This window comes from Salvelinus sp. IW2-2015, linkage group LG6.1 (assembly GCF_002910315.2).
Source record: "Salvelinus sp. IW2-2015 linkage group LG6.1, ASM291031v2, whole genome shotgun sequence".
In the NCBI taxonomy this organism is placed as follows: domain Eukaryota; kingdom Metazoa; phylum Chordata; class Actinopteri; order Salmoniformes; family Salmonidae; genus Salvelinus; species Salvelinus sp. IW2-2015.
The window spans coordinates 27,976,131-27,990,913 of record NC_036845.1 but is presented as its reverse complement, the minus strand read 5'-3'; the positions used below and the strand labels follow the sequence as shown (position 1 = coordinate 27,990,913).

Here is a 14,783-nt window from a genome sequence, read left to right as displayed (position 1 = left end):
AGGTTTCCCTMAAAAATKTCCCTGTATTTGGCGCCATCCATYGTTCCTTCAATTCTGACCAGTTTCCCAGTCCCTGCCGATTAAAAACATCCCCACAGCATGATGCTGCCTCCACCATGCTTCACTGTAGGGATGGTGTTCTCGGGGTGATGAGAGGTGTTGGGTTTGCGCCAGACATAGGGTTTTTCCTTTATGGCCAAAAAGCACAGCTTTAGTCTCATCTGACCAGAGTACATTCTTCCATATGTTTGGGGAGTCTCCCACATGCCTTTTGGCGAACACCAAACATGTTTGCTTAACTTTTCTGGACACTCTTCTGTAAAGTCCAGCTCTGTGGAGTGTACGGCTTAAAGTGGTCCTATGGACAGATACTCCAATCTCCGCTGTGGAGCTTTGCATCTCCTTCAGGGTTATCTTTGGTCTCTGTGTTGCCTCTCTGATTAATGCCCTCCTTTCCTGGTCTGTGAGTTTTGGTGGGCGGCCCTCTCTTGGCAGGTTTGTTGTGGTGCCGTATTCTTTCCATTTTTCAATAATGGATTTAATGGTGCTCCGTGGGATGTTCAAAGTTTCTGATAAAAAATTTTATAACCCAAATCTGATCTGTACTTCTCTACAACTTTGTCCCTGACCTGTTTGGAGTGATCCTTCGTYTTTATAGTGCCGCTTGCTTGGTGGTGCCCATTGCTTAGTGGTGTTGCAGACTCTGGGGCCTTTCAGAACAGGTGTATATATACTGAGATCATGTGACAGATCATGTGACACTTAGATTGCACACAGGTAGACTTTTTTAAACTCATTATGTAACTTCTGAAGGTAATTGGTTGCACCAGATCTTATTTAGGGTCTTCATAGCAAAGGGGGTGAATACATATGCACGCACCGCTTTTCCGTTTTTTTCCTTCTTTTTTTTAACAAGTTATTTTTTTCATTTCACTTCACCAATTTGGACTATTTTGTGTATGTCCAATACATGAAATCCAAATAAAAATCTATTTTAATTACAGGTTGTAATGCAACAAAATAGGAAAAACGCCAAGGTGGGTGAATACTTTTCCAAGGCACTGTAGCTGCCGTTTCCATTACACATGACGCAATGTTTTTTTTGTTTTGTGTATTCTACTTTTCTAAGTCTCAACAATAAGTTTGCGAACCCGACTGAGTTCCTGGGGATGTCAGGGGCCCTCTAGCGGCCGAGGGCCCTAAGCTACTGATTTTGTCACTTATGCCTGGAGCCGGCCCTGGTTTTATGGAAAGTCTTTAAAAATGACTGTTACGCATCGCTAACTGGCTACACAAAGTGGTAGACTCATGAATTACCATGCAGTTACGTCTTCAGAAAGTTGAAAGAAATACAAATCGCTGATGCATTCACTAATATTCTTTACATGTAGGCTTTGGATTGAACGAATCTGCGCTCACTTTTTTCACAAGGTCATTCGGAAACAACTGCACASTGAAGCCTATCAATACAATTATTTCTTTCCCTGGTCACACYGGTGCTCCCAAAATAAAATATCAGGTCCCACAGCAAAATATCTAGGAGCATATGTGACCAAAATTGTCACACTTTAGAGCCTTGGTCAGACTGCCCTGCCTGGACCTCTRATTATGTGGTCTGTCTTTAGGGGAGGAGTGCAGTTGAGTAGCTCTCCCACTGAGAAGCAGAGTCCACCAGGCCAGGTCCTCCAGCCCCCAGCCTCTAGGCCTAACACGAAGCAGATGGTGAGGGGAGATCTCCAGCAGTAAAGGACGGGCTGAGGCCTCTGCTGGAGGTACAACAAGAACTAGAACCTCATTTGGAAGTGGAATCATAACATAGGCACAATGGACCTGGAGCTATTGAAGTGTAGAGCTGTAGAAGTGGAGTTAAGATATGTCACTATCTATGGGACCTATGAGATAAGAGAGAGAGAGAGTTAGAAGAGGATGAGAGGAAAAGAACGATGGAAGAGTGAGGAACAAATTATGGTCAGAAAGACAAACCTACTTTGTCGAGGCGAGTTGAGTTTTGATTATAACTGACAATCTCATCCTGATTAATAATTTGTTCATCCATATTTACAATGCTAACATAGAGTTATCAATGTTTGAGGAACTACAAAATAGGTTCAGAGTTCAAGTTAATGGCTCATCCATGCACACACAAACAAACAAACAAACAAACAAACACACACACACAGACACACACCATCCTTAATAGAAAAGCTAAATATGTTCTCGACAAAAGGCTTCAAAATTAAGATGAAGAAGAATGTTTAAGCGAACCCTCCCAGTCTCATTGATATGGGTGAGTGCACAACGGACACCCATTATTTCATATCACCATAGCGATTAGGAAACCTTTGATCTTTGTGGTGAATGTGATAGGATGATGAGGTAACAAGCTCTCACAGTCTCAATGCAGAATTAGACGTTCATCCAMGTTCTCCAAAGGTAACATTTCKAAGTTGCTCCAAATGTCAAATTTCKAAGTGATTTTKTTGCYCCTGCTGCTCTGTATCGTCCCATTTCTCCAAACATCACATTTCAAAGTTAWGGGTTAAGTTTAGGCACTCATTCCGAATAGTTMAGGTAAGGGTTAAGGTTTACGYTTAGGCACTCAGTCCAAATGGTTAAAGTTTGGGATAGTGTTAMAACCAAAAATAAAAAAACTGTGTCCACGAATGGAATTGAACACACAACCTCCAGAGTCATAGGATTACTTTAGAGCYCTGCCATGGACCTCTGATTCTGTGGTCTGTCTTTAGAGGAGGGTTGCAGTTGAGAGGCTCTCCCACTGAGAAGCAGAGTCCATCAGGTCTGGTCCTCCAGCCCCCAGMCTCCAGGCCTAACATGAAGCAGATGGTGAGGGGAGATCCCCAGCAGTAAAGGACGGGCTGAGGCCTCTGCTGGAKGTACAACAAGAACTAGAACCTCATTTGGAAGTGGAATCATAACATAGGAACAATGGAMCTGCACATTGATATGCATAAAATGTTTGTGTGAATTTCCGGCAGACTAGACGCTGTGCTGCGTATTGCTGCCTTTCGCAAGGTCAATTGCAAATTTGTCACAAAAAAAAGTGAAAATGAGAAGGTCATTTTTTAGATTGCACAACCATCTATAACCCTGCACCTTAAACACTATCCCCAAAATCCACCACCCTATCCCACAACTTTGTCCCTAAACAATCCTACACCATGCCGTCTGCCAACTTGCGTCTTCATCTTCCAACAACGATAACCCCTCTAAACTGGAGTGGGAGGGACCAGAGTCCAAATGCCCATTTGGGCACACTTATTGGCTGACAGGAAGGACCTTTTGTTACAGTCTCTCTCATTCTTACACTCTCTGCCCACTTTCTCTGTCTCTCTTTGTCTCTCTAAATCAGCGGTCCTCAAACTTTTCTGAGTCGAGATCACTTTCTGAGTCAAATTGAAGGCAGAGATCTACCACTCAGAGTTTTTTATAAACATGACTTAAAAGACGTAAGCCTATGCAACATTAACCTATTAAAAACATGTAGCAATGATGTTTGTAGTAGGCTATACGCCCAAAACATTATCACTGCATATTGGCTATGCTTGAATTGACCTGCCAATGTTATTCTTCTCAGGCCATTTTAAAATTATATTTAAAAACTTAAGGTATATGATCACACTGGTAATAGATCATCATTTGTTGTATTACTTGTGAGGCACAGCTGAGTGAGCATAAATTCAAATAATGTGCTTTCTTTATTTTACTGGACTGATTATGCTTGCAATCTGATGATCAGTCTCAGTGGAGGGAGAGAATCAGAGGGTATGCCTCTCACCATAGTACCATCTCTCARCTATCCCCCCTCTGCCAAGACTGACCAAAAATATATATTACAACCTATGTGTTGTGATAATTACGTTGTTTGCTCTATAACCTTTTAGTTCATATCCCTTGAAACCGTGATATATAGACCGAAGGCAGAGACATTAAGAAGACAGAGTAGCAGAAATACATTTAACCACACCTTAGTATCATCACATAACCAGAGAGCAACAGCTGCCTCCACTAACCCAGCAACATTTCAACTTCAACGTTTCAACATCATCTAATCACCTATGCTTAGTCTAGTACAGTGACAACTAAAAGATACCAAAAACAATTTAGTCCAATCAACGTAAACTAAATATGATGTGGCTGTCCATGGTACTGATTTGTGTGTGTGTGTGTGTGTGTGTGTGTGTGTGTGTGTGTGTGTGTGTGTGTGTGTGTGTGTGTGTGTGTGTGTGTGTGTGTGTGTGTGTTTTGTTGTCCTATGCTACCTGGTAAAATGCTTTCTCGCTAGCCTAACTACCTTTCATGGGCAACGATGCGCCAGGCCAGCTAGTTAACATTAGCATACTACTTATAGGTACATGTTTAACTTCCATCCTCTCAGGCCAGGGGCACAATGTATGAATTTATGGTTAGATCCATTATAATCATTGGCCAGTACTGAGAATTAAGTAAAACTACAAGTCCTAATCCCTATCTCCATCCATGGCTAATTTAGGACAGGGCTGATTTTAGCTAGCTATCTAGCCACCGGAGSACAACAACAACGAGATGCAACAATTCAAGTTTTTTTGTTGTCAATAATGACGTTTGTGATGTGATTGTTCGGAAGCCAAATCCAAACTGTCTTCCCTTGACCCTTTTTTGGGGTGCGTCAGGACTGAGCTCACTCAGTTTAGCACAATGCTAATTGGCATTTTTTTTTTTTTATGATCAAGGGAGGCCAAATGCTCGCTGGCTTCCCTTGCATTCACTGCTACAGGCGACAACAATGTCATACTCTTTCTGACCATCAGATAGATACACTACACATGCTGAGACAGAGGGGGCTGTTCGTTCGCTCAGATGCTTTCTCCGGTGAGATACATTCAGCCTCTTGGAAATTTATGAAACACATAGAGACAAAAGATAAATTATTTTGTATCTTTTCTTTCTTGGTCAATTTTTTGGGGAATCCATGAATACATGCCACTGCCAAAAAAAGGCCTCCGTCTTCAAGCTGATGGCAAAACTCAAGTCAGACTGCATTATTTCTGCCCCATGCAAAATTCATGTTGTTACTCCTATGACCAGTGCTGGTTGCAGTGTGAGTGGAGAAGTGCATTTCATGGCTTATAAAAGTGTTGAATAAAAAGGTGTTGACAGTAATGAATAAAACTTAAATATGAACTCACTCGTAAAAACAGCAGCTCTTTGCTGTATTCGTTGACAGYCTCTCTTTAGTCATGGTTTTAGATGTTTTGAAATTACAGTATCGTCTTACTTTGCTGTGCGCTCAAGGAAGCTGCAGTCAGACACGGGGATCTGAGGCTGTGTCTATTCTTGAGAGTTCATGCAGCTTTAGTATTCTGATCATAGAGTTGTAATCATGGAATTCAGAGYGCACCATCCATCTACACCTACATTTAAATGTGTCTACCATGTCCACAGTGTTTCCCGGAWTCCCATTTCCCACACTATATTCAAATGCCAGTATGCATTCCACAAACGATGTAATAGGCAAAATATGATAATAACACAACAACAACTGATGGCAGTAGCTAACTACTGTAGCTAACTAGCCAGCTAACCTCTGTAGCTAGCCAGCAAGCTAGCAAGCAACGCTAGAGGAATTGCAAATGGGTTAGCAGAACTCCAACCAAACAACTTATTCTTCTCCTAAATATTGCTAGCGGGCTAGCATTTTGAGGCCAGTAAACACTTCCTCCAACATTATAATGAAAAGGTGCCTTTCAGTCCCAAAAAACACACGTTTTCTGGAGACTTGTGGGAGGAGTGTTGATGACGTCGCCCACTGTATGCGCTTTCGGTAGCCTGATTGCGTCCAGACTGAGGAAGAATCCGCACACAATGCATCCCTGACCACAGCCTGAAGTGGTCTGCCAGATCTGAACACAATTAGACCACAAAGCGACTTTTGTGMGTTTCAATGCAATCTTCATATTTTGATAGCAGAAGTCACAGGTAGGTGTCAAGTGTAGACACAACCTTGGAGATCAACCAGTCGATCACAATCGACCATTTGGTGACCATCAATGGTTTTGTGAGCATCAACTGTTTGGTGATCCACTATCATAGAATTAAGGTGGGTCTTGCCTAGGCAAACTCTACAAAGTTATATGCTGGCCATGTCAAGATTGTAAACTTACAGGAAATGGACGACATCAGTGCCCCATTGACAGTAATTTACAGTACTTGGATGATTTCAGTGCCCCATTGATACGGACTGAACTCTACTACAAACACGAGTCGCTAATGTTCATGTGATGAGGTAGCCTAGTCTGCAAACTTCAAGATTGGTGTCTGCCCTCACCCAACATAACATTTCCTCTTGGTCTAATGGTCTAAGATGTTGGTTTCTCCAGTGGGAGACTCGGGTTCATATCCTACGTGTTACATATAGACTCCATTGGCTAGGCAGATTGGCATGCTTGGGCTAGTTGCTCATGCTATCTGTATCTCTGTGTACAAGTGGTTCAGTAAACTATGCTTGCATGGTGAGTGATCTGACCTGAGACCCGAGCCTTTAGCTCCATGGACTAACATGGTCTTGAGGTGTATTGACAACCCAGGTTTGACTCCCAGGTGGTCATCCAGACTGCTAGGGTTGCCAAGTAAAACAGGCAGTTGAGCTAAACCAGTCTATATGCAAGGACATTGAATAATGATAATGTTGCTGATGAAGATGAGGGTGATAAGGATGTTTAAAGACTTTCCATATAAAAGTCAGTTCATCACAGTTCATCACAAGTTACATTTCCTGATTCTTCATAACCATCACTGATGATGGAAAATATGCTTCCTGGAAACATGCCTTTGATAATTATTATTAGTTCCATACAATGCACATTAATGTCCTAATTATGGTGATGGAAGTCTCTGGAATATGTAAGGACAGGTTAACAGTAAAACTAGAGTTCAAGGAAGTAGCTTCACATCAACAATAGGCTATAAAGTTGGTGTAGGTTAAAGACAGTGAAGGGGTGGTTTCTTTAGTTGCCTTGGAGACGGGGGTGGGGCCGCCGMTCGCGGAAACTGCCTTTAAATATGTCGTTGGAGTGAGAGGTTTTACACAGTCTCATTTGGATTTTACACTGAACTAGGCTACATAGTATAGTACCAGGGAAAACAACCAGGTACCGACCGTCGCCCTGAACACTATCCAGTTAGGACAAGACAATCAGAACCATGTGTGGTAAGAACGGATAACCTAAATTACATCTATTCTAGGTAATCGGGAGACAAATTACGCATTACGCATAACAAGCAATAGCCTACAGTAGGCTCGTCTAGTAGAGACTATTGGAATAGTACAATAGTATTAGCTATGTTGTTATTGTAATTTAAAACCAGTCCGTTGGGAGCCGTACCAAGGCAAACAGTTTTTGTGTGTGTGTGTCTCTGACACTGTATCAATCAGTTTTTGTGTGTGTGTGTCTCTGACACTGTATCAATGAGGTGCCATCCTTGTAGGCAATTTACATGTCAGCTTAGGCCAGTTACTAAAATATAAACCTAGATTATATATAAATATAACTTGTATTACTTCTATTAATAACAAAATAGGTTATCAGTGTTCTGCAACGGTCCATATCTTGGTTGGACGACAAACCTTCCGCTTTAGACAATTAACATGCCAGTCTCATGGCATGTTCTGAGCTGCTACGTGTCAATGTAGCTCCTTGTGGTTTTAATGACAGGTCTGGCAACATTGTAGGCTATGACAGGTCGGGCAACATTGTACTATGATCAGATTATGATGATAGGCTACATCAATAGGATACCATCAGCCCTGTAACGTCATTCTCAAATATTCAATTTAACGAAACTTAGGCTATGCTTAAAGATATGTACTCTCATCCGAGTCGTTGGACTCTAGGCCTATGCACTATGCACATTTATGTTGCTTAAATATGATTTTGCATTATCAAAAAATATATGATTGTATGCTATTTAAATGCTTTAGGGTTTTAATAGTAACTATTTGCCCCGAAGTGAAGCAATCCAAGCAAAGTTTTACAGCCAACTGTAAATGTAAGTCGGMCAGTTTCTTCCTGGCATCTCCGACTGTAAATCTAGGTCTGTTCGTTTCCTCCCGGGATCTCCCCCGGGCCCCGGCCTAAAGTTAGCCTACCTGGTCGAGGCGAACACTGCGCGCAATGTGCTCCTCTCAATGGCCACCTGTGTTGCTCTGAATCCAAACGCCCTCCAGCGTCGTGCACACACTGGGACCTTTAATTGCAGACGTCACGACCATTTGAGGCGCTCTCCAGAGCATTATGTGTCATTAGCTTTTTGATCAGAAACCTATGTAGGCTACACTGTAATGGATATTGAATTAACTCGTCGGTAAGGTTGCTCCTTGAGACAGGTCCTTTATATCCCAGTCAGACAGCCCCAAATGTTCTGTAAACAACAGCGGGAGATGCTGGTAGGAAATCAAAACAAAAAGGCAGTGACTTTGTCAGCTGCTACAGAGTCAGTGTTCACAGAATGTCCTTCATACAATACAACAGTGAATAATCAGTKTGTCYTTTGACTGGCATCAATCMCTATCAWTTGATGTGAGAATAATTAATTACAAGTTTATTGACCATCAACCCACACCTTGAGTGCCACAAAAACTTAAATATGCTAAACATTGTGTCGAACACACTAAATCTATTTTCAGCACTACACTCATGCATCGTCAACACTGATGATTAATTGCATCACTATGAGTCTCCCATGAAGTGGCTTTTTTATTGCCAAAGCTGTGATTATATGATTCCATTATTTCTCTAGTCCTCCATGTTCACAMCACATTATAGAGGATCATATTCCCAAACACAGGAATAGAGAATTATGAACAACAAAAAACTGTTGGGATACTGACTGCAGTACAGTACTTGCCTCTTCAACTGTTTTCTATACCATAGTCTAGTACTGGATGGATAGTCTACATTACAACTACACACTGCCCAAGTCTTTCAGTGAAAGTACTCATAAAACAGCTTAAGTTGACTGTAAAGATAGACCGAAAGAGAGGGTGAAATAAGTAAATAGTCTTTCTCTCGTTCTCTCTCCCCTCCCTCCCCCTCCCTCACCCCTTTCCCTCCTCTTTTTTGACCTCATTGCAGGGATCTTTGCCTACCTCAATTACTGTGTGCCTCGCACCAGAAAGGAAATATTTGAGACATTGGTGAAGGGACTGCAGAGGTTGGAGTACAGAGGCTACGATTCAGCAGGTAAGGCCCTGGGTATCACCCTGAACACACACACAACAGATCTTTCACACTAAAGCCCACAGAGCACCACTCCCGCAACTGCATCTCACTATGTTTTATCCTGTCTTACTTTGGTACTGCACAGGCAGTATACGGCTTCAAGCACAGTTATGACAAACATTAGTAAAACCACTGTCATTACACTGTAAAACCCCCAAAACGAGTTATTCCTTCACTATGTGCTTCARGGCGGTTAAGCAGTGAGAATATTGAAACAGAGACCCTGTGTGGTACTGAAGGTATGATATCTAATCACTTACAGTTGAGTGCTGCCGGTTACTGTCAGTTATCATGCCGATGAGTGCATTGCCCTGCTATGTTGACATGCAGGGTACTGTTGAAGCAGGTGTACACGTGTTATCACATGGTCCATTTGAAACTGGGTGTGGACATGTCATCTAGCTGGCGTACCAGTGGGTAAAAGGTAGCTYTAATACCTTATTACTTCCACCCATCTGATCCATTGGGTAGTAGGATCTCGGCTATAGCTACAGTGGTTCCTCCTTTAAAAGTTGCGAGCTTACACCGCGGGTCTCAGAGGTACCCAGCGTCATGGCTTCATTGCTCCGGACCAGCGCAAGGGGGAGTTACAGCACTCATTATGCATTTGGGTCCCAAGGTTTTTATATGACCAATCATATTGCGTGGTTCCAATGACGAATTTGACACGAGCCACCTGTCTCTGGTGACTTTCTTCAGCTGACAAAACATTACGGTGGAAGCCAATTTAAGTAATTATAACGTTATAACGAGTTAAGTAAAAACATGTACAATTGAGAGGAATATGTTAGTGAATGTAGAGACAAATGATTGTGCATATTCTTTTGTCATAAAGTTAATTTACGAAAATTGCTATTTAGCAAGTTYTTTTTCAGTCATATCCAATACCAGGTGTATCAAACTCCATTCTTTGAATGATGCTGTGTCTGCATGTGTGTATTACAATTATACACTTCAACAGTGTTTACCACTCCTGGGGTTAGGAGTGGTAAACTAGTGGTCAGTTAGGATCACCACTTTATTTTAAGAATGTGAAATGTCAGAATAATAGTAGAGAGAATTATTTTTTTCAGCTTTTATTTCTTTCATCACATTCCCAGTGGGTCAGAAGTTTACATACACTCAATTAGTATTTGGTAGTATTGCCTTTAAATTGTTTAACTTGGGTCAAAAGTTTTGGGTAGCCTTCCACAAGCTTCCCACAATAAGTTGGGTGAATTGCCCATTCCTCCTGACAGAGCTGGTGTAACCGAGTCAGGTTTGTAAGCCTCCTTGCTCGCACACTCTTTTCAGTTCTGCCCACACATTTTCTATAGGATTGAGTTCAGGGTTTGTGATGGCCACTCCATACCTTGACTTTGTTGTCCTTAAGCCAGTTGCCACAACTTTGGAAGTATGCTTGGGTCATTGTCCATTTGGAAAAACCCATTTGCGACGAAGCTTTAACTTCCTGACGATGTCTTGAGATGTTGCTTCAATATATCCACATAATTTCCTCCTCATGATGCCATCTATTGTGAAGTGCACCAGTCCCTCCTGCAGCAAAGCACCCCCACAACATGATGCTGCCATCCCCGTGCTTCACAGTTGGGATGGTGGTCTTTGGCTTGCAAGCCTCCCTCTTTTTCCTCCAAACATATTGATGGTCATTATGGTCAAACAGTTCTATTTTTGTTTCATCAGACCAGAGGACATTTCTCCAAAATTACGATCTTTGTTCCCATGTGCAGTTGCCAACCGTAGTCTGGCTTTTTTATGGCGGGTTTGGAGCAGTGGCTTCTTCCTTGCTGAGCGGCCTTTCAGGTTATTTCGATGTAGGACTCGTTTTACTGTGATATGGATATTTTGTGTCCTCCAGCATCTTCACAAGTCCTTTGCTGTTGTTCTGGTATTGATTTGCACTTTTCTCACTGAAATACATTAATCTCTAGGAGACAGAACGCGTCTCCTTCCTGAAGCGTGATGACGCGCTGCATGGTCCCATGGTGTTTATACTTGCGTACTATTGTTTGTAGCAGATGAACGTGGTACCTTCAGGCCTTATGGAAATTGCTCCCAAGGATGAACCAGACTTGTGGAGGTCTACAATTTTTTTCTGAGGTCTTGGCTGATTTATTTTGATTTTCACATGATGTCAAGCAAAGAGGCACTGAGTTTGAAGGTAGGCCTTGAAATACATCCACAGGTGCACCTCCAATTGACACAAATKATGTCAATTAGCCTATCAGAAGCTTCTAAAGCCAAGACATAATTTTCTGGAATTTTCCAAGCTGTTTAAAGGCACAGTCAACTTAGTGTATGTAAACTTCTGGCCCAATGGAATTGTGATACAGTGAATTGTAAGTGAAATAATCTGTCTGTAAACAATTGTTGGAAAATGACCTGGGTCATGCACAAAGTAGATGTCCTAACTGACTTGCAAAAACTATAGTTTGTTAACAAGAAATTTGTGGAGTGGTTGAAAAACGAGTTTGAATGATTCCAACCTAAGTCTGTGTATATATACAGTTGTGATATTTCAGTTTTTTATTTTGAATCATTTCCAAAAATGTCTAAAAATCTGTTTTTGCTTTTTCATTCTGGGGTATTGTGTGTCGATTGATGAGAGGGAAAAAAAGCAATTTAATCAATTTTAGAATAAGGCCACAACATGTGGAAACACTAAAGAGGTCTGAATACTTTCAGAATGAACTGTATACAGTTGAAGTCGGAAGTTTACATACACTTATGTTGGAGTCATTAAAACACGCACGTTTCTTCAACTGTCTTCTGACTGTAATTAGAGCGATGTTGATGTCGTGCAGTGATGCCAGCAGATTACAGATTGCCTCTGCCGATTGCTCATCATCTTCATGAATATAAGCAAGTTTCACCAGAAATAAATAATTCGAAATAACACACAGGCTTTGTTTACAAATTGGTGATAATGTCTCACCCCATGTTCAAGAATTGGCTTTTTCTCGCTCACTCTAGGTTATATGAAAATGAAATCTCCAAAATATTGTTACTTTTTAAACAAAGCGATTATTATTMTTATTCTTATCAATTCATTTAGAAGTATATATAGCCCCTTAGATATTCTCAGATATTCTCACAGATCCTAACGGAAAATTTAGAGTCCTCCAATCCTCTAAATGTAATTATTGGTGGAGAGTCACGTCATTGCAAAAAATATGTTTTGATATACTGTAGGCCTGCCATAGGCGAAATKAGTCTCACTAGCGTTGAGTAATGTGTTGTTAAAAATGGTGTAGGTCTTATTTATTTAAAGAGCATATTGAAGTTAGAAGCAAAAGCCTACAACTATTTTAGCATCGTTTCTCGCTAYTCTGAGGCAAGCATGGGGACTGGTCTTGATAAATCAATGATATTATTATTTTCACTGCATCTCCGTTTGGGTATTGGTTAGACAAGATTTAGAAAATTAGTGTGCTGAAATGTTATGATCTTAGTGTAACCTTTAAGTCAGTTAAGAACAAATTCTTATTTCACAATGACAGCCTACTCCTTCCTCCCGTTGTACAGCGCCATATTTTCCATTCCATCCTAACGGAAACCCTGAGGGTTTCGTTTTTCTCTGAATAGAAACACCATAATATTAATCAAATTAATTAAGCCAAATTTCTTAAAATCAATCCATACACTATGTTATTACAAAAAGGGTTTAGATTCTCTGTTAATGCCAATACGGAAGACTATCAAATGCTTCTCAAAGATGCCCTCTGGTGGTCAAACTAGCAATAACTTGCACTAACAGAAAAAGTGGCTGACAAATAAACTCAGCAAAAAAAGAAACGTCCTCTCACTTTCAACTGTGTTTATTTTCAGCAAACTTAACAGACATGTGACTAACAAAAATGGAATAATGTGTCCCKGAACAAAGGGGGCAGCCAAAATTAAAAGTAACAGTCATTATCTGGTGTGGCCACCAGCTGCATTAAGTACTGCAGTGCATCTCCTCCTCATGGACTGCACCAGATTTGCCAGTTCTTGCTGTGAGATGTTACCCCACTCTTCCACCAAGGCACCTGCAAGTTCCCAGACATTTCTGGGGGGAATGACCCTAGCCCTCACCCTCCGATCCAACAGGTCCCAGACGTGCTCAATGGGATTGAGATCCGGGCTCTTCGCTGGCCATGGCAGAACACTGACATTCTTTTCTTGCAGGAAATCACACACAAAACGAGCAGTATGGCTGGTGGCATTGTCATGCTGTAGGGTCATGTCAGGATGAGCCTGCAGGAAGGGTACCACATGAGGGAGGAGTAGGTCTTCCCTGTAACGCACAGCGTTGAGATTGCCTGCAATGACAACAAACTCAGTCCGATGATGCTGTGACACACTGCCCCAGACCATGACGGACCATCCACCTCCAAATTGATCCTCGCTCCAGAGTACAGGCCTTGGTTTAACGCTCATTCCTTCGACGATAAACGTGAATCCGACCATCACCCCTGGTCAGACAAAACCGTGACTCGTCAGTGAAGAGCACTTTTTGCCAGTCCTGTCTGGTCCAGCGACGGTGGGTTTGTGCCCATAGGCGACGTTGTTGCCGGTGATGTTTGGTGAGGATCTGCCTTACAACAGGCCTACAAGCCCTCAGTCCAGCCTCTCTCAGCCTATTGCAGACAGTCTGAGCACTGATGAAGGGATTGTACGTTCCTGGTGTAACTTGGGCAGTTGCTGTTGCCATCCTGTACCTGTCCATACTGTGATGTTCGGATGTACCGATCCTGTGCAGGTGTTGTTTCACATGGTCTGCCACTGCGAGGATGATCAGCTGTCCATACCGTCTCCCTGTAGTGCTGTCTTAGGCGTCTCACAGTACAGACATTGCAATTTATTGCCCTGGCCACATCTGCAGTCCTCATGCCTCCTTGCAGCATAACTAAGGCATGTTCACGCAGATGAGCAGGGACCGTGGGCATCTTTCTTTTGGTGTTCTTCAGAGTCAGTAGAAAGGCCTCTTTAGTGTCCTAAGTTTTCAGAACTGTGACCTTAATTGCCTACCGTCTATAAGCTGTTAGTGTCTTAACGACTGTGCCACAGGTGTATGTTCATGAATTATTTATGGTTCATTGAACAAGCATGGGAAACAGTGTTTAAACCCTTTACAATGAAGATCTGTGAAGTTATTTGGATTTTTATGAAATATCTTTGAAAGACAGGGTCCTGAAAAAGGGACGTTTTTTGTTGTTGCTGAGTTTAGATAACGTGCCACAGAATGCTGCAGCAGCCCGCAAGGTGTGCCGCAGTATGACGCAACTTTTAAAGCAGGAACCACTGTAGGGGTTGATTTTGGAACAGGGCATCGGTTCAGATGTTCAGATAAATGAGATGAGGTGAACCCAGAAAGTTTAAACCCGGGTTTGACCAATGAGATCTGTGAAGTTATTTGGACTTTTATGAAAATATCTTTGAAGACAGGGTCCTGAAAAAGGGAGTTTTTTGTTGTTTTGCGAGTTTAGATAACGAAAATGACACACAGAATGGGCAGCAGCCCGC

General features: G+C 41.9%; 1 protein-coding gene and 1 pseudogene across 1 annotated transcript in view; both read left to right on the top strand.

Annotated features, from left to right (window-relative positions):
* The window catches only part of LOC139027842 (piggyBac transposable element-derived protein 4-like), a 30,758-nt pseudogene extending 27,890 nt beyond the window's left edge, over window positions 1-2,868 (top strand).
* A 4,225-nt stretch (window positions 2,869-7,093) lies between these two features.
* The window catches only part of LOC111965387 (glutamine--fructose-6-phosphate aminotransferase [isomerizing] 2-like), a 47,629-nt gene continuing 39,939 nt past the window's right edge, over window positions 7,094-14,783 (top strand). The window contains exons 1-2 of the mRNA XM_023989561.2: window positions 7,094-7,207; window positions 9,132-9,239. Coding sequence (XP_023845329.1) covers window positions 7,201-7,207; window positions 9,132-9,239 — 115 coding nt within the window. The 5' untranslated portion in view covers window positions 7,094-7,200. The remainder of the gene's footprint in view (window positions 7,208-9,131; window positions 9,240-14,783) is intronic.